This window comes from Takifugu flavidus, chromosome 9 (genome assembly GCF_003711565.1).
Source record: "Takifugu flavidus isolate HTHZ2018 chromosome 9, ASM371156v2, whole genome shotgun sequence".
NCBI lineage: Eukaryota > Metazoa > Chordata > Actinopteri > Tetraodontiformes > Tetraodontidae > Takifugu > Takifugu flavidus.
In genome coordinates this window covers 13,329,997-13,349,533 of record NC_079528.1, presented here as the reverse complement: position 1 = coordinate 13,349,533, position 19,537 = coordinate 13,329,997, and the positions used below count along the sequence as shown (strand labels likewise).

Below are 19,537 nucleotides of genomic sequence, written 5' to 3'. Positions count from 1 at the left end.
ATGAAAAATATTGAAGCTTTGCAATTAACTTTATGATTTGGACAATCCGGGTTAATTATTTTATACGATGAAACTATTTTCCGACAATGGTAGCTTCCTTTTTCATCCTGTTGGGGGCGGTAATGCTCACTTTTGCCGCATTAAAAAGAGACGAAGAAGAACTCAACAGCTCATTGGCTGCTGGACGGTGACGCAGGAGTCACGTGCCTTTTAGATTGACGCTGATCAGCGTCTGTGTTGTGACCTTGCGACTGACAGTAAACAAGACCGTGGAATCATGTCCGCCTCGGCGCTCTCCTCCACAGCCCTCCCCGCTGCATCCAGCTCCGGATTCCGACTGTCGAAAGGTACCGTGTGGCGGCTGTTGTCAGTCCGGCATTAAATGCGTGCGTTTGGCTGCGTGAAAGCGACACAAGCCGAGGCTACACAGGTGCGGGCGGGATGTGCAGCGACGCGGGATATTAACCGAACGTCTTTAAAAACGCTTTAAAAACAAGTTCTAAAAGTAGATATTTATTCACGGCAACGTCGGTAACCTGCCACCCAGCGGGACAGACGCTTATTTTCCCAAGGCCAGTCAGCTGCGCTAAATACTAAAGCGCGTCTGTTGTAACCTGAAGAGAAGGTTCCACTTTTGCGCGCCTGTCGTGGCCTCCTTCAACCCGATAGTTACAGAACCTTTAGTTCTGGAGCCGTGCTGGGGTCAAGTGTCCCCCCTCCCCCGTCATGTGACGCTAACCGGATCAAATTGATCCCGACCGTTGCCTTTAAAAACGGCCCATTTCACGAGTCTGGGTCAGATGACGGTTTCAGGGCGCCTCCTCTATAGCAGCTTTGTTTTACAGACCTGTTTCTGCCCCTCTCATATCAATCATTTACGCATCTTTTCCACGCACTTGATTGACTCTGTCAGTCCGTTTAGCTCCAGTAAACCCTGCTGTCACCTGCGTTCATCTCCGATTCTCCCTCTCAACAGAGCATCTGGTGGTGGCTGTGCCCGTCGCAGTCATCTCGGCCATCGGAGGGTTCCTTGTCAGCCAGTACCTGAACAGGCGTTGCTGTACGAAGGGCCTGGTGAACACGTCCATCAGTAAAGACAGCCCCAAAGTGGTCCACAGCTTTGACATGGAGGACATTGGTTCTAAAGCTGTCTACTGCCGCTGCTGGAAGTCAAAGAAGGTCAGGCACCTGCCTCATAGTTGCTCTTCTGCAGAGGGTTTAGATCATTCCAAAACCTTTTTATTGGTGAAATGGGGCTCTTTATGTGTCACACACACTCTGTGTTTCATAACTGTAGTGCAAAAGGTGGTTTGATAAGAGGGACTGCGTTTTTGCCCCTCTAACATTGTGCAATTGTGCTTGCAGTTCCCTTACTGTGACGGGTCCCACTCCAAACACAACGACGAGACCGGGGACAACGTCGGACCGCTCATCATCAAGAAGAAGGACACTTAAGCCAAGAGGCTGCGTAACAGCTTTGCGCCTGCCTTCTCCCATCAGCTCCAGTTCATTGTGATGTTTGTCTAGAATAATTGATCCTTAACTTAATAGGGCAAAAACTCTAAAAATCATAATCAAAAGAGGTTCCAAATGTCTGCGCTGCGCCATTGTTGACCGCCGTGGAATCAAAGGTCATTTCAGGACAGATAAGATGAGGGACTTTGACTCCAGACGCAAAGGTATTCTGACTTTTGCTGCAGGAGGTGTTAAAGCGGGACGCGGCCTGCAACCCTTAATGTGCAGCACATGGGTGTAAAATAACGCACTTATAATTTGCCTTAGTCGGTGTTCTGAAGCCTGTGGCTGTGTGTTATAACCAATCCGATCACACGTGACCAGCGCGAATGTCCGTTTCTGTCAGGGTTGGAGGGCCACAAATGGAAGCCGCGTCTGTTTGTTGGAGTTTTTGTTTTCATGCCGGCTGTGGTGTCTGACTTAATTCGTTCTTCTGTTTGTTGTGAATAAAACCTGCACATCTTATTTGTTAAATGACTATTTTTTAATTATTGTCCCTGGAGCCGCGGGGCCGAGCTGCCCGTCCGCGGGGAGACTGTGTTCCTGCACAAACGGCTGGCCGTGGTCACCGCAGTGGCCCCCGTGAGTGTGTGGAGGGGCTGCTGCAGTGTCCACCAGCACCAGTGGCCATTTTAAGACGCGGCAGTGTTAATGACGGCCGCTAGAAGACGCTGTGTTAACACGGGTCGTCCACGAAAAAAAAAAAAAAAAAAGCCGTGTACGCGAGGACGGTGGGCCCCTGCTCCCATAGTGACACGCACACGCACGCACACACGAGGTATCTGGCAGCGTGCCAGATGCAATGGAGGACTCTCAGAAGAGGTGGAGTGGACTCCACTGTCCCTGCGTGAGGAGTCACCTTTCACAGGCAGTTCACATCAGAGCCAACACTTCCAACAGGACTCTTAGCATGCTAGCTAAATATGCTAAGTAGGGTAAATTACTTCTTTTTTTTTTCCTAACCTCTAAGCAACTGAGTTGGTTGAATGGCTTTTTATGAGCTCTGCTTTTCAAATGTAAATGTTGTAAAGACAACAGAGCCACAGCCCGATGGTCGTTGCATTTAAATGACAATGTAAACATTTGCATAGGTACAATGCGGGGTTTGTTGGCGATTATTTGTTTATTTTGCGAACCTGTCACATTTATATCGTGCGTTTTTATCTGACGTGAAACTTAATGTTCCCGGCGAAGCTGCGGGAAACTGCGCTTTCCGTTGTGATTGCAAGTTTCGCCGCTACTTTTTTGGGTTCTTTGCGGGTGTCAGCCGCGTTTGGCGTCGGCGCATTTGCAACCAAATGGTGACACTTCCAATAAGCATTAATGTAAAGATGGTGACAGCTCGGGTGACGCATGTGAGGAGCTAATATCTCCCTTCGGATGGGGATCGGACACTGGCGCAAGCTGCGGAGCGGTCAGACAACGCGGGCCGGAGGTGGAAATGTGCCGTTAATCGCCCTTTTTGCTGCTCGGATGACGGATATTAATGGCTCGCTCCGGCCACGGTCTCGGCAGCAAAGTCCACTTCGCATTTTGAGCGACGCCCCCTAAATTCCGTGCAGAGTGTTTGCAGACCCTCCGGGACGGAGAGGTGGAGGAGGAATCGGCAGCTCCGTCGTCCGTATACGCTCCAATCCCCACGTAATTCATTTATGACTTGGCTGTATTTTCGGACGGGACAGCTCGGGACGCGTTCGGAAGGTAAGCGGAGAGGTTTTAGCGGCACTTCCTGTTGATTTGTGCCGTTACGCGTCGGTCGCTGCGCGCAGCGCCGTGTCGCAGCGACCGCTCGGACTGTGGTCAGCGCTTCGTGGCGTCGCTCGAACACCGTCCTAGGTAATCTCCCCGACGCCGAAAACGATCGATCGGGCTCCTCCATCGAGCCGTCGAAACGTTTTCTTTTCGGATCGTCCTTCGACCGACGCGTATGTGCCCCCCTCCCTCGTTTAATCGCCGGTGGATATTTTCTACAAATGTGGCCACGGAATATAAGCCTGCTCTTTTTTTACCCACGGCAACCGCATCGTTGCGCACCTCGCTCCTCGTCGTCGATAGCAGACAAAAGACAGCCTGTTTTTTTTCCGCTCCTCTAAATAGGCTTTCTCTGGTGAGCTTAAGCTTTGGCTGGCACATATAACAGCAGTCGTCAAAATGTATTTGAAAAGCGCGCTCCACATTTGACCTGCGCATATGCGCATATCTTTGCATATTGTTGTCGCTCTGTTATTGATTGCATTGATATACCGTGAAATTCTTAAAGGGATACTGCCTCCTGTATGCGGAAATAACTGGCGAGCCCTGCTCCCAGCCGGAGCCGCGGCTCTCTTCCGTTCCCTTCCCGCAGCTTTAGTTTTAAATCGATTTATTTAAATTCTTTTTACACAAATTTCCCACTTTTTTTTTTTTTTTTTAAATGTCACTTCGGCGACACCCCGCGTGGATTCTGTCCCCCCCGGTCTGCGGGTGCTGGCGCTGCATTTGTTTACAACGTTGCTTTTCTTTACCTTTGTCTGTTCTTTACCCGCCGTTTGTGTTTCTCCAGGACTCTGAGGCTGCTGCAGAGAATGGGAATAGGGACACAGGCCAAAGCTTGCCATTTTGGCTGAAGTAGCAGAAGGACAGTTGTCAGCCCCACATTGGCGTCATTCCCCTTATCCCTCATCACTCCTCCTACAAACACAAACACACAAACAAGGACAGATACCCCCCTCGCAGCGTCTGCTATGTCCACCGCCGTAGATATTGCTGGCCCTTCCTCCCCAGATCAGGCCCACAGCAGCTCCAAAATCCCCAACGAGCCACTGAGACCCAGCCTGAAGCGCTCCAACCATCCCTACAGCCTCTCCCATTACATCTCCACCCCTTCCCCAGCTGTGGATGTCAAAAGCCTGATCCAGCCCTCGCCAGCCCAGGAGCGAGCCGCACAACCCGCGCACACGAAGCCCCGCCGGGCACCCTCCTGGCCCGACATGTGGGAGTCGCCCAGCGGGCTCCACCTGGCCCACGCCGCGGAGCTGCTGATGCGCGCGGGGTTGCTGGCTCTGACCCCCGCCACCACGGAGCAGGCCGGCCTGGGCGCCCAGAGCAGCCAGCCGGCCAAAAGAGAGGACGCGGAGGCCAAGGCGGAGAAGGCCGAGAGGGAAGGAGGCGGGTCCGGGCCCGAGGAGGAAGAGGAGGACTCCTCTGGATGCGTCACAGACTTCCAACCCTACCTTGGTGCCTGGTTCCCCTTCAGCCCCACCCTGTTCCCCCTCACCGGCTTCCAGATGAGCGGGGGCCACTGGAGGAGCGCGGCCATGGGCGCCGAAGGCGGCGAGGGGCTGGTGGCTGAGGGCTACTCTCCCGGCTCTCTGGGCGGGGGCAGCGGAGGGAGACGGAAGAGGAAGCGGTGCGGAGAGTGCGTGCCTTGCCGACGTCAGACGAACTGCGAACAGTGCAGCAGCTGCCGCAATCGCAAGAGAGGACACCAGATCTGTAAATACAGGAAGTGCGAGGAGCTGAAGAGGAAACCAGGAGGTCCTGGGTTTGACAGCAGAGTGCCTGGGTTTGATCTGAGGGGTTCTGACTTTACTTTGGGTCTGGCACAGGAGAGAAGCAACAGCAGTCTGGACGGATAGTAGAAGGAACGCGACGACAGCATTTGTCAGAGGATCCTCGTTGGATGATTGTCGAGGAGCTGCAGTGGCATCCAAACACGCCGGACGGGCTCACCTGTCGGGACTTAGGCTCCAACATCTTCACAACCCGCTTTCAGTGAAGAGCTGCAGCTCCATTGTAGAATGTCCACACTTGTTCCCATCCTTTCTTTTGACAATCAGCGAATTGGAGAAGAGAAAAAGAAGGATACCAATGTGTGTCAATATTTAGATGATGACAAAAATGCTGTAAATAGACTGTAAATATCTGGAAAACATTCTTTCTTTCTTTTTACATCCTATCTTTTCCCAATTTGGATGTATTGTGTTTCATTCTGAGAGAAGAGCCGGCGGTTAGCTTCCCAACGGGGAGGTTTGTTTCTGTTGTTCCGACATCATGGCATCAGTAACAAACGGACGAGTTCATCCCAGGATAAATTATTTCATGTGCAACTTGTACTGTAAAGCTCTGTTTGCCCTTTTGAAATAAAAGAAATTGGCCACGTGCACGTGTCTGCGCGCTGGGTTTATGCTACATCTGTGCGTATGGATGTGATCGGGGTGTGTGAGTGCTAGTCACTGTCTGTTTGTGTGTGTGTGTGTGTGTGTGAGGGAGAGGTGTGGATTATGAGTCACCTAATGGTGTGGCTGAGAGCCTTATCACAACCCCACAGACACACACACACACACACCTACACGCTGCCTTGGCAAGTCCGGTCCGTGCACTCTCACACACCTAACCAGCCGCGCATGCAATCACAAACACCCTCGCTTTTATTCACACACTGATGCTATTTTCCCTTTTATTCTCAAGTAGGTAATACACGCGGTAATACACACATTTATAAACAAAACCTACAGCCAGCTGGACTGAGGCTTCGGGGTGGGATTTTGCTTGTTGCCGTAACGATGGCTGATGTGATAAGACCTTCTTCCTCGGCGCCACACTCCAGGGGACCGCAGGGAAGACGTAACCATAGCAACGGCCGGCCCGAGGTGTCACGCTATAATTGGGCCACGGCTGCACTTCCTGTGTGCCTTCAGTCAGGGGGATCGCAGAGGGACCGCGTGTGTGTGCGTGCGTGCGTGAGCCTGTGTGTGCATACATCTGTGGGGGTTGTTCTGTGCGTGTGTGTGCGCGCGTGTGAGAGAGAGAGCACACGCATGCGTGCATGCGTGCGTGTTTGTGAGGCGGGGAGAGAGAGGGAGAGAGAAAACGCAGCACGCCAGCCAACACAGGACACTGCCAACTCATGGAGAAAAAAACCCTGAGCTCCAACATCATGCTAGCAACACTCGCTGAATGAGAAACACAGTTTTAGTCAAAGTCTTCGTCTTCCCTTCTCACACAAAGGGGAAATTTCAAATTCCTGGATCTGTGCGTCCCTCCACCACCCCCACCCCCACCCCCACCCCCTGTGCCTCTCTACTGATTTGGAGCTTAAATTCCCCCTCCCTTGCTTCGTCACGCATGCACTCACACTCACACACTCACACACGCAAACGCACACACACACACAGAGTCACACCGGAAATCTGTGTCACCCGCTGCCCAGCAGGTCCAGTGACTCCCTGAACGCCTGCAGTCTGGCTCCACTGGCCTGCAAGATGGCAGGAGGGTGGGGGTGGTGGGGTGAGGGGGGTGATTGGGAGGGGGGGGGGCTGTGATGAGAGAGAGAAGAGGGGGAGGGTTGAGAGACTTGGGGTAGTGGGGGAGGAGGAGGAGGGACAGGAAAGAGGATCTAGGGAGCGGGTTGGGGGGGCAGAGACGTGGTGAAGGGCAGCGAGACAGAGAGGAGAGGTGGGGGGGGGGGGGGACAGGGGTGAGGGAGAGCGGGCGAGACCGGGGAGATGAAAAGCAGGCCAGCGGAGGAGAGGAAAAGAGAGAGATGCGGGGAGATGGACAGCGGGGGACGAGGAGAGCGCGAGCCAAACAAAGAGAGACGGGGAGTGCGCGAGTGTGAAATCGGAGAGTGAGCGGAGCGATGGAGGCCGAGCGGCGGGGACGCGAGGGGTTAACGACGTGCGCATTGTCCAGAGCCGCCACAGACCCCTGTGGAGTTTACATATGTTAGCGCCAGCGGCCCAGCCCACGGTGGACGGGGGGGGGGAAGCGGCGCTCGCGCATGCTGCAGTGGAACAACCTGCCAGCCCAAGGCAACCTGCGCTGGAGCTGGGGCTGGGGCTGGGGCGGACCCTCGCTCGCCAGCCAGACCTTTGAAATGTTGGCCGCCGCGTCTGCTCGGAGACACTGTGTCTCATTGTGAATCTTTTTTTCCCCCCCCCCCCCCCCCCCCCCCCGTTGGCCGCGTCCCCAGTGTTAGAAAATGTGTAACAGCTTTGCAGAAGCAGCATCTTTCTGAGACAGTTGCGTCTTACGCCTCTGTTATCCATGTCTGCTCGCTCACAAACACAGACTGAGATGTAACACCTCTTAAAGGGGGGGGTAAATCAGTGAGCAGCACTCCCTCATCTACCCTCAGGTTGAATTTAGGTGACTAGTGGGGGAGGGGGGGGTTAAAGAGGACTCTTGACCTTTGACCCTTAAAGCTGTTCAAGGTGGAATTACAATCAACGCCACTATTTCTAGTTTGGCCTTTTCCATCGGCGCCATTAAAGCCGTCCTAAAGGCGGAACAAAGGCTAACCCTCATGCGTCGAAGCCACAGCTGTCTGTGATCGACACGGCCCAGTCACATGACGCTCATGCCCGTGGCGACGTGTAAACAGAATTCAGTTAGTCTTTAACTCGCTGCTGTTTGTGGAATCGGCCCGGCGAGGCGATAAGGCCTCCCCTCGCGTGGCGCTACGGGCTCCTCCCCGGGCCGACGCGGGAGGCGAGCGCTGATGGTTGACGCTCGCCGTCGGGCCTTTTTGAATTAGCTGCGACTGAACAATGACGCCACCTTGAATAACAATTTGGTCAATATTTCGGTTCAGAAGCACCAAAACACCGCCTCGCTCTCATTCCGCTGTCCTTTTATCTGCTCCGCCGCTCATGGCTGATTTTAGGCCGTGAGTAATTGTTGCAAATCTGCCTGTTTTATTGGATTTAGTGCCTCGTGGCTGTGCCAGTCCTGTGAGGACGCCTCCTTTTCAAGCAGGTAAAAACCTTAGCAATGGGGCTCAAGCGCAAATACTTCTCATTTCATTTCTTTAATGTCAGATAGAAGTGTCGTCTGTGTGTGTGTTTGCCAACTATGGCCTCTATTCCATTTGTTTGCACGCGAAGCCCTTTTCTGTGATTAAGAGTCCTTGTGTGACCACAAAAATGATCAATCGTGTCTAGAAGTTCAACATTTGTTGTAGCCAGCTCACTTGGGAGATAATAAAGTGCCTTATTCCATTGTAATGTGCGCTATCAGTAGCATTGAAATGCTTTAGCATATTTATTGTGACAGCTATGCTGTTAGCATTGTGGCTATGCATTAGTAAACCGTGATTCTACAGACGTTACAGGTTTTCCATGGTTCTGAAGATCACACTGACTAGTTAAACACAAATATTCACCCCGCTATAAATGATCCCTCAATACACCGAGAGCACGGCTTTAGTGTGAAGCGGCAGGACACTCGTCACAACCACAAGAATCAACCATGACAACCAAAGGTCTGACTTTCTTTTTCGATGCTACTTTAATGTCTGAGTGGGAAACCCAACGCTGGGCTGCTATTTATAGCTGGTGGTTTTCACACTGTGCGTGACCGCCTGTGACAAGTCACATGACTGCAGATGCAACGGGATGACAGACAAAGAGGACACAAACTCTGCGCTCACGTGCAGCCCTGCATGAATGGAGGCAGAGGGCATGGAGGCATCCAGGGAATAAGAAACGCCTCATTGGGACGGTTCGGATGTGGATGTCCTCTCATGTGGGCGACCTCCATGTTGTTGGTGTCTTCCCCGGGCAAGTTTCGCATGATGAAACCACATCAATGTACTTTAAAGTTGCTGGAAGGAAGCTGTGTGTAACTCACAACCGTCCGAAAGTTTTCAGGCTCTGGTGGGCAGACCGAGCCGGAGTCTGTGGCGTCACGGTCCCTCCAATCCACGAGTACGCGGGTCAACCCCCCACCCCTCCCTCCCATCACAGCAGAGTTTAAGCGACAGAAAGGCTAATTTTCTTCCCTCACCAACTGTGTCACCTGACCGAGCCCCGTCAACTGGCCCCACTCCAGCAGATCATGTGGTTCCCTCACTGAAGTCTAGACCGAAGGCAAAAAGGCCCCAAAACAAGCATGAAGTGATCATCAGAACAAAGGACGGGCTTGTTTGTATCAGTGAGCTGCAGACATTAGATGGGTCTTCATGCTAATTAGCTTGAAAGAGACTAAACTTTAAACCTGTAAACATCAGGCTTTTTCATCTTTCAGAAGGCGCTGCAGCTTCATATTATTAGTTGTCAGATGATTCTCTCTGACTGTTTTGTCAGCAGATATCGATTTAAAAAGATATAAAAATTACCGACAAACACCAAATTCTTTTAGTGTAAGTGCAGATGTTAAACTGAAGCATTCAAGTTTAGCACGTTGGAATACAGGCAGGAAGCAGTGTTAAAACAAAAACATGGAAATAACGCAGAGGTCACCCTCTGCTGAGTGAGGGGGAAAAAATACATATAACTGTAATTTTAACAATATCTGAATTGGAATCAAAACTAGAACTTAAAACACCCCCACCTGATCCCTATTAACCACGTATATGGAACCTGGCTGACGTCAGGACCACAAAAGCTCCACAGAACAACTGATTGGAGTTATTTGGTTGCTGGACAGTCATGTGATCCAGCCAACGTTTCAAACTGGTAAAACCTGTTCACCAGCTCAGGAGGTCCAACTATCATTTCTTAGATAATCCCTTTGAAGCTAACGTCGTCAGCAATCCGCAGGGCGTCTCTCTGCACGTGTGTGTGTCCTGACGGGATCTTCCGCTGTTTCATGTCCGTGGGTTAGGTGTGCGGGCCGCGTCCCGGTCCGTCCGTGCCGGGGCGCTCTGTCCCCGCAGGGCACGCTGGACGCGTGTCCCGCCGCTGTGCATCACAGGTGGGTCACTGTTACAGCTCGCCTGCTCTGGAGGTCATCTCTGAACACCTTCTGCAGCGCCACCAGGCCGCCTACATGTTTGGACCTGTCCTCCTGGACACCAACATTCTCTGGAAAGGCGAGACAGTAGATGAGGCGACTGACATGGGAACTATTTACATCGGTTCAAGTATTTGATTAAATCTGCAAGTGCGTGGAGCAGATCTCAGATAGACTGACTGGTTCTAGAATCATTCTAAAGGCTTTCTGGCCAGTTCTCCTTTGCTTTCTCACCTCTATCCTGTAGTCTGACCTCCTCTGTGTCTGTCAGGCGCTGGCCTTTGAGTGGCAGTTGGTTGCCATGGCTACCAAGATGGGGCCTGTAAACCGGTGCCCAGTCCTCTTGGTTGTCCAGGCCACTGCTTGAGTCGCTGTGGCTGTCCTCGTCAGGGTCCTCCTGCAGGTGAGGTGGGACACGGTGATGAAAGCGCGGCGCTTGCAGCCTCCCTCGGCTGAAACACGCTGAGGAACTCACTGGAACATCTGTGAGCGACAGCTGGACGTCCTCCTGCGCCTCTCTTGCTGCCAGCAATCGGGCCGTCTGGATGCCATTCATATTATCATCGCACACGCTGCGAGACAAAGTTGTCCATTTTTAGACCCACAGGCGGCCGACTCGACCTTAAAATCAATTCTCTGTGTAGTTCCAATGGGGACATCATCATAGCTAAGTCAGTTCATTTTACTTCATTTATTAAAGGGTTAAAATTATTCATTAAATCCCAAACGGATTCAATAATCTATATATAATTAGCAAACTGGATAAATTGTCTGGCCTTAGCTCAGAAATAGGATACACAAACTACACAAGTCACACTAATTACCAAGAATTTCATGGATGCACAAATCTTGATAAGCCGTTATTACACTCTAAATGTTTCCACTTCCTTAAAGTTTAAAGCAGATCCAATTAAACCACATGCTTGAGATTTTCTCAGTAACGGCTGGACGCCGACATTTGACACTTTCCGTCTCTATACTGTCTGGTTCTAATAGTGCAGCAACACCATGTCACACTGTTGTCACCATTTTCTTGATGTCCTCATCAGAGACAGATCATAGATGGGTGACAGAATCAACAGGTAGTTTCCCTGGGCCAGTCTACCTGTTGTTCATGAGGCTCTGCAGGATTCTGGAGGACCTGAACTCGTCCAGCTCTCCGATCACACTGACCCGCACGTCCCCGTCCCGCCCCAGCAGCCAGGTCACGTGTTTGCTGTAACCTGTGACAGAAAGAACAAAATGATCGGCATGGCTGCTATGCAACAACTGGCCAGCAGGTGGTGCTGTAGCATAAGCACATCCTCGACATGTTATTCAACTTCCTGCTTCTCCCCTCTGGCTTTCATTACGTGTCACTGGAAATTCATTAGTCATAGTTTATTACGGATGAACAAACCTTTGAATAATGTGGCCTCAGTACAAAACAATCAGAAAGTAATGAATCGTTTCCTTAAGATCAAACCCACCTTAATATGAGGTTCTAGATAGATAGATAGATAGATAGATAGATAGATAGATAGATAGATAGATTTCACTGTGAGAGACAGGGTGACCTTTGACCTCAAGGAGACTGTAGCTACTGTCAAGCACAGAGAACTATTGAACACATGTTGTAAAGTTCCATAAAATCATTCATCTTATGACAATGCACAAGAGCAGCTCTGTTCCATCCCAATGTAAAGGAATGGCTTCATTGCATTGTGTAGATGTTTTAACATCCTCAGTGGAGGATAAGGGCACTCACACTTACACTCACACTCACACTCACACTCACACTCACACTCACACTCACACACACGCGATTTCCTCTCAAGTGACGCGTGGAGTCACCAAAGACTGTAACTTTATACGTGGTTTAAAGTGTGTCGATGCTCTAAACCGCACGGCTTCATCAATCTCATTCAGTTTTAAACACCACTCAACCATTCGAGTGGCGGTGATGGAGGCCTTTGGCCGTCTGCACACACACATGCGCGCGCGCGCACACAACAGGTGGAGGTGACCAGGGCTCAGTGAGTCAGGTGAAATGAGTAAGAGAGGCGTGCCCAACTGTCATAGGTGAATAAGTAATGGATGACTGTTTCAGGTGGAAGCAAAACACCTTAATCACACTGATCACCTGGGAGGGCGTAACTTCATCTACACCTGAGATTATTTCAGCCATTTACAGGTATATGACTGAACGCCCAGTTCTACAGAGCCTATAGTGCGTTTTAATAGACAGGAATACACTTTAAATCAACCTTAAATACATACATGCACGTGGATCTGTAAACAAACTATATCCATTCAACACCTGACATCTGCTAAAGCTTTAGCCTAAGCTATGCTAACAGACTGCAGGACCTCATCTTCTTTATGTCCCTATATTTCCTCCATCCATCCATCCATCCATCCATCCATCCATCCATCCATCCATCCATCCATCCATCCATCCATCCATCCATCATCCATCCATCCATCCATCCATCCATCCATCCATCCATCCATCCATCCATCCATCCATCCAGTAACCTTTAAAACCCTGAAGCCATAACCTTTGACCTCATTCAGGGTTAAGATCCTACTATGTTGTACTGTTTGGGAAGATAAAATGTGTGTGTTGTTGTCAGTGTTACCTTTCTTTGTCCGACTGTCTCTGTTGTCTCTTCTCTCCCGTTCCTCCCTTTCTTCTCGCTCCTTCCAGCGGCGTACCTGTTCCTCTCTCATCTTGAAGAAGAGGATCCGTTTCTGCTCCTCGCTCAAGGCCTCCAGCACCTCGGGATCCACCCACATATCCTCCAGGATTTTAGCCAGCATCCTGTCCCTCTTCTCCGGCTGAGAGTCCCGTCTGACTCTGTGTCCTGTGGGTCGTCTTTCAGCGGTGTTGGATGATCTCACCAGAGTCAAGTTGCCTTTTTGTTGTAGAACGTGGGATCAGGTGAGGCCTTAATCCTGGACTGTAGTGTCTTCCCTCAAGTGTTATTGCTCAGCAAAGTGAGGAAGGTGACAAACACACACTCGACACACAGCGCTGTCTGAGAAGAGAGAGAGAGAGAGGAGAGAGAGAGAGAGAGAGGAGAGAGAGAGAGAGAGAGAGAGAGAGAGAGAGAGAGAGACCCTCTGTTGAAACAGGTTCTGACTGTCAGAACACAATAAGCCTCAAAATAAGATCAATGAGGTTTGCTGTATATACAGTCAGCAGCACACTCAATATAGTGTATGTCAGCACACACACACACACACACACACACACAGACACACACACTCACTGGCTGGGCGTTAATAATTGCATGCTATCTTGAAGGAACAGACCCAGATGGAGAGCACAGAGAGCTTTAGTAAACATGAAATGACACCAGAGGTCAATACGCACCTTATTCCAACAGCTTTTCAGCACCTTCCCTCCACAAATGATATAAAACCTGTGATAGAAAAGAGTCCCGCTAAGGAAACACTGGAGAGGAATGGCACTGAAACAACCTTCAAGCTTCAGTGGTGTAAACAACAGTCGTCCTTTTGAAGCGTTTGAATGTGAAAGTCCCAGCGGGAGAGCCAATAGGATCACAGCTGAGGGACCTCAGTTAACCAGTTACCGTAGAGTCACTGATGATAATCAGGCCTTATCTAACCTGGGCTGCGACTAAAATAACTCAGACTGATACCAGAGGGTGACTGTTGTTTCAGATGAGCCAATAAAAGGCGGCTAAACTGTTGTAATTTAAAAAACAACAAAAGATTGATTTTTCGTCATAGTTCGATGTTTCTTCTTTTTTCTTCTGCTCATTTTGACAGCTGATTCGGTCCTTCCTGTTAGGGTTGGGTTTGCTAGTTTAATTCCTCTTTAGCTGTAACAATGATCACATACATCAGTTCCCAGCTGCTGCCAAGCTAAAGATAAACGACGCTGACTTTATTCTATTTTATACATTCATCGTGTACAAACAAGACACACAATAACGCTAAATAAATCTCCCTCACAAAAGTGGTGGATGGTGCCAATAATGAAAATTATAGCTCACTTCCCCAATTATTTAAGCTGTATTGGAGCAGAAATAATGGAACTGGCATCGTTCTTATGCATATGTTAATGAAATCTATCTCTAGATCAGTGTAGGCTCATTCGTTCATTCATTCACTCATCCGTTCATTCATTCATCAGATGATGATTCTGAAATCGACACTCTTTCCTTTTTAGATGCACACACACACATTTCTTTCTTTCCTCAGGCTTCTGTGACTCCCACTGTTGCTTACGTAACTACAAAGCGACATGGATTTCATTGTTCCAGGATGTAGGAGCTGCGAATCCCTTTGAGACCAAACTGGACCTCAGTGAAAGAGTTCGGCGTGTACAGCAGCTCATAACGACCAATTAACCGTGTAGACGTGCACGCACAAAAGATATTCAAATTGAGACTAAACCAGAAAAACTCTACGCTCAGTGGCGTCACTTGAATATAAAGACGTCCAGGTCTGGACCGGCGCCAGTATGCAAATAAGCCCGGATTTCTTCACTCGGGAAGAGAAAAAGGGGAAGAAATGTGGTGGGAAGAGAGGGGCTGTGTGGGCGGAATACTGAAGGGCAACTCTGAATCTCAGCGTCTCAGCCTGAGAAAACACTGACCAGTTCACACTGACACACACCACCACAAGTTAAGTAAACACAGATGGGAGGGGGGGGGGACATGGACGGGCGAAAGGAGAGACAGGAAGAAAGTGGACTTACTCAGTCGGGGGCCAGCCAATGGCTGCAATCTTCCCTGATGTCAGAAGCTGTGTGTGTGTGTGTGTGTGTGTGTGTGTGTGTGTGTGTGGTGTGTGTGTGTGTGTGTGGGGCGGTCTGGCATCACTGCATCTCTCTGTCTCTCTCCTCCTTCCTCCTTCTCTGCTTTACACTGACGTTTCCGTCACGTTCTTTAAAAAAATAAACCATCAGCCTGGCGGAATTCCTGCTCAAAGCCAATCTGGTTTATAATAAATCAGGGGGGAAAACAAGAAATTAACCCGTGTGTTCAGTAAAATCCAGGAGACGTTTTGTGGTATCACCATATTCTGTTGATCTGAGGATTCTCACACACTTTTATAGCTCGGTGACCTCACTTCTCCGTGGTTATCTCTTTTATGACCAACCAGGAAGTGCTGCTGCCTGTGCAGGAAAACACCATGTCAATAACACATTGCAGGAAGGAACGTGGATATTTAGTTACACGTGTGTTTTCCGTCAACAGGTTGTTGACACTGTTATCAACGTAAACGTGAGTCACGCGGCTCTGACTAACCACCCAGGCGTGATTATTATTGACCTGTCAGGAGACTGTGGCCACCTCCTGCAGTAAATGTGTTTACCTCCTTCACAGTTATCATCTTAGTAATTGTTGTCTAAGGAAGACAGAATAATCAACACGTGAAAACCCCCAGAAGATTCCAAAAATGTCGGCAATGCTTTTGAGAGGGGGCGAAACAAGTTCAGTGACATCGAGCTACGGTAAATTCACATTTGGTGTTACGCAAAATGAAACCAGAGACATCAGGGATCAATAGGGCTGCCTTTCCAGTGATACCAGTAGATAGATAGATAGATAGATAGATAGATAGATAGATAGATAGATAGATAGATAGATAGATAGATAGATAGATAGATAGATAGATAGATAGATAGATAGATAGATAGATAGATAGATAGAGATAGATAGATAGATAGATAGATAGATAGATAGATAGATAGATAGATAGATAGATAGATAGATAGATAGATAGATAGGTTATTCTGCCAACCCGTTCTTACTGCCAAATCCTTAACATAATTAACATTATTACAGTTCTCAAACCACTGAAATAATGACATAAATATATTAGACTAACCAAACCAGTGACCTAGGTCATGGAAACAGCAGCACCTCCATCAGCACTGGTGACGTTTCCTTTGTTAAAGCTGATCTGTGTATGCTGGAAAGTCACGTGAGCAGATCTAGTCAATGAATCACCCTACAGACCATTGATAACTGTCTGATGCTAAGTTTCCAGGAGGCTATTAATCTGTTGTAACTTCCTGCTTGGACTCTTACTTTGAAAGTCCAATATACTCAGAATCCACGAGGAGAGGATTAGTCACGTGGTTACGTTCAAACGGTGATTGGGTTTGAGCAGCGCCCTCTGCTGGATGAAACTGACGTTTCCTTTCTGGAATCAGAATAAAAATTCCATTTATATGAAAAGAAATATCCAGTAAAATAGAAGTATGACATTAACTTTTGCACAAGGATATTCTTTTAATAAGCTATGTTTGGAGGACGTTTCCTTTTGAGGTGCTACTCCAACATATTACCGCATGGTTAATGCATGAACCTCTGACGTGACAGCGAAGAGGATCTACATTAGATCTACATTAGCATGGATTTACATGAGGGATGCATACAAGCATTTCATCGGCATGCACGTGGATGATGATGTCATGTAATTCAATACCATAGATTACTACTGTATATAGTAAACATCAACATTCGCTGTAAACATCACTGCATGAAGGTCACTGCAAGAAATAAATGTTACGTCATGTTATGTGTTATGCTCACATAGGACCATGCGGTGAACTAGCGCCTCATCCAGGGGGTGGACCCTGCTTTCACCCACATGTGCACCTTCCCCGTGACCCTGAAGGGGATAAAATGGTCAGTAGGAGGAAATATTATTTTTATTTTTTAATTGTTTTTTTTTTAAAGGCTTAGAGTCTAATCAGGGTTTGGCTTTGGGAAATAAGCAAACATAACTCTTCTAGTATCACTCAAGGGTCTTTGAAAAGGTTTACTGAGACATTTGGTTTCCGATTTATTCAAATCTCTTTTAATAACCAAACCAAACAAAGAGACTAAAATCCTATTTGTTAGCAGCTTGCATTGTCCCTCAGCTCTAAAATTGCTGTAATCACTATGGAAACCCTGTGATTAGTTGTGCTGGTCGTGTTTCTGAGACGTAAAATGATGATAAAAGTATATAATTTTGACATGAATTATCCAGTTTATTCCAGAAGCTGTGTAGTAATTTTAATATTTCCTTCCACCAGGCTGTGGTACAGTCCAGATCCCAGTGGAAACTATGAACACGACCACAAATATCTGTCGTAAGGTTTAATAATCATTTCCAAAAAGCAGGGCTGACCACTGGATGGACTGTTGGAAAAATCCCTTTTCCATGTCTTCAAATGTACAAGAATAAATTCAAATCAAACAAAGTGAAATGATCAGACTGGGATGATCTGAACCAGACAGGAGGCCGAAGCGCAGCGGCACGTGCTGCTCCTCAGCCACACAGCTCCAGCAAAATGGTGGTTGCCAGGGTGTTTGTCCCCCTCACATTCATTATCCACCTCATTAATGTATGTGTCAATCATGACATCACTTATCTGTTATGCGTAGTTTGGCTTGAGCACATTCAGTGACCCATTCCCGGTGATCCACAGAGATGTACTGGGTTAACTGGGATCAACCTCTTGCTGCCTGGAAATTAGTTGACTTTCCTGGAATTCCAGGACATGCTGTCCAGGACACTGTTCGACTAGCTAAACTTCCAATCGCTGGAGCATCATGTCAACACTCACTTACATATGTGAGGCGACAGTTTTGACGCATGATACAGCGCCACCTGCTGCCTGCTGCCCCCAACTGCAGCCCAGGTTGGCCTGAACCTTCCTCCAGCATGACGCAGGGATTATGCTGTGGTTTATGCCCAGATGAACACATGAGTCACCAGCTCATCTGTACCAAACAATGACAAACATTTAGGAAACTACAGAATAAATATTACGTGTTTGGCAAACCTTCCGACACTAATGCCAAAACCAGCTGATCACCACTTCTACTGTCTTTTACTGCAAGCTCACAGTAAAACCAGTCATTGATTCATTATCTTCATCTTTCACTCTTTCTTTTACACCCCAACCATCTCTCCCTCCCTGTCTATCTCTGTGTGTTTTGAATATACATTTATAGACATGCAGCGCCCGATGTGTGCGTTTATTCTCCCCTTCCTGTCCTCCTTCCTCCTCTGCTCCTCCTCTTCATGTCCAGGCCACTCGCTTAGAGACAATCTTGGCTCTGACATTATAAAAGAATTGCTGCAGAATTCCACGAGGCATGATGCACTTCTCAGATCAGCTCCTGAAACCCGTCCAGAAATAGCTTCGGACCCGCCTGCTGTCCTCTGAGAAATATCAATACCTTCCTAAAGTCACCAAAACAACTACATGATTGGAGTCTGTCACACTAGGACGGTCTGTCTCGTCCTCATACTACTCATCTGTCTAAAGTGTCCTCGTGGGTGAACGCAACTTTAATTAGGGAAGCGTCCAATACACCCTCTGGTGGGCATCCCAAAGTCATTATGATACATTCTATTGCATCAAAGTGTAGATTGAGAGTGTACATTTCATGTGGTGAGGAGCCGTGCGGAGTGTCAGTTTGAGGCCCCTCTTCTGGGCTCTTCATTGTCTTTACAGCCTCCTTGCTCCCCCTTTTTAACTACAAGACCAAATGTGCCCTCCTTCAGGATCTGTATCACACCAGAGCACAGACCAGGCTCATACATGGACCTTTGTCAGACTCGCTGAAGCAACGGAGCCTGAATCATGTATGCGGGCTGCACAGTTTGCCACCTTGGATCCCTTTTACACCAAATTATTCAGGATCGGCCAGTTTTCTTTGATTATGCGCTGTCATAAATTATTAGTATAGTTGTAGCTCATCAGAGGGCAACGCTCAGATGGGCCTCTTATGGAACCTGCCGCTGACTCCAAACACTCACATTTCCATATTTTATTCTATTTACATTGTGGACCAGACATAGGTGTCGTGCACAAACGCCTTCTGTCACTTTGTTGTCACCTCCTCTTGTCCAGTATTCTCCAAAAAAAGCAAAAAAAAGCAAGCCTGTAAGGTATTTGCATTCCTTCATGCTGCCATTATCTTTTCCATTCCCACTGATGCATCCTTTCCACCACATAGCAGTTGTATCTGTGTTTGTTTCACCGCTTAACTCTGGCAAACTACTCAGAGATGGTTTAGAGGGTAAAGCAGCCATGGTACAGCTTTACTGCGTTCCTCTCCAGAGACAAAGAGATTCCGGTTTAATATTCCAGGTCTCCTGAGTCTTCCTCTTCAGCATGCTTGAATGAACAATGCCACACGCTTCAATCTGAGGAATTAAACATGTGCCACCAGCTTAATAATTAAAAACTCCCATAGAGAGATTTAGCTAATAAAAAGGGACTTTCTGTGTGGCTGGATTATAAAGAACCACTGATCCTCCCTCCACCTGCTGCATTCAGGTA

The 19,537-nt window shown here is 48.4% G+C and overlaps 3 protein-coding genes and 1 long non-coding RNA gene across 10 annotated transcripts; 3 read left to right on the top strand and 1 right to left on the bottom strand.

The window, feature by feature from the left end:
• The first annotated feature begins 166 nt into the window (after nt 1-166).
• zgc:110843 (uncharacterized protein LOC541492 homolog) lies at nt 167-1,980 on the top strand. The gene is made up of 3 exons (XM_057043644.1): nt 167-347; nt 977-1,179; nt 1,366-1,980. The coding sequence occupies exons 1-3, from the start codon at nt 278-280 to the stop codon at nt 1,453-1,455; spliced, it is 363 nt and encodes a 120-aa protein (XP_056899624.1). The 5' UTR covers nt 167-277; the 3' UTR covers nt 1,456-1,980.
• A 256-nt stretch (nt 1,981-2,236) lies between these two features.
• Nucleotides 2,237-5,657, top strand: LOC130531574 (CXXC-type zinc finger protein 5-like). Of its 5 annotated transcripts, none has more exons than XM_057043636.1 (2): nt 2,237-2,445; nt 4,058-5,657. In XM_057043636.1, exon 2 carries the CDS (start codon nt 4,239-4,241, stop codon nt 5,130-5,132), a length of 894 nt encoding a protein of 297 aa, XP_056899616.1. In that variant the 5' UTR covers nt 2,237-2,445; nt 4,058-4,238; the 3' UTR covers nt 5,133-5,657. The 5 variants fall into 5 exon arrangements, with proteins under 5 accessions (XP_056899616.1, XP_056899615.1, XP_056899614.1 ...); XM_057043635.1 differs by having other exon boundaries at nt 2,237-2,450; XM_057043634.1 differs by lacking the exon at nt 2,237-2,445 and adding an exon at nt 2,768-3,216.
• Nucleotides 5,658-9,609: 3,952 nt separating this feature from the next.
• On the bottom strand, nt 9,610-13,778 carry zgc:92242 (uncharacterized protein LOC436899 homolog). Of its 3 annotated transcripts, XM_057043641.1 has the most exons (6): nt 13,589-13,771; nt 12,852-13,250; nt 11,336-11,453; nt 10,706-10,802; nt 10,465-10,627; nt 9,610-10,301 (listed from the first exon to the last, which is right to left on the bottom strand). In XM_057043641.1, exons 2-6 carry the CDS (start codon nt 13,030-13,032, stop codon nt 10,186-10,188), a joined length of 675 nt encoding a protein of 224 aa, XP_056899621.1. In that variant the 5' UTR covers nt 13,033-13,250; nt 13,589-13,771; the 3' UTR covers nt 9,610-10,185. The 3 variants fall into 3 exon arrangements, with proteins under 3 accessions (XP_056899621.1, XP_056899620.1, XP_056899619.1); XM_057043640.1 differs by having other exon boundaries at nt 10,465-10,802; nt 12,852-13,246; nt 13,589-13,778; XM_057043639.1 differs by having other exon boundaries at nt 10,465-10,802; nt 13,589-13,775.
• A 1,801-nt stretch (nt 13,779-15,579) lies between these two features.
• Nucleotides 15,580-17,443, top strand: LOC130531578 (uncharacterized). Its single transcript, XR_008952139.1, has 3 exons — nt 15,580-15,700; nt 16,792-16,883; nt 17,276-17,443. It is a non-coding gene; the product is annotated as an uncharacterized LOC130531578 (long non-coding RNA).
• Nucleotides 17,444-19,537: the final 2,094 nt, after the last annotated feature.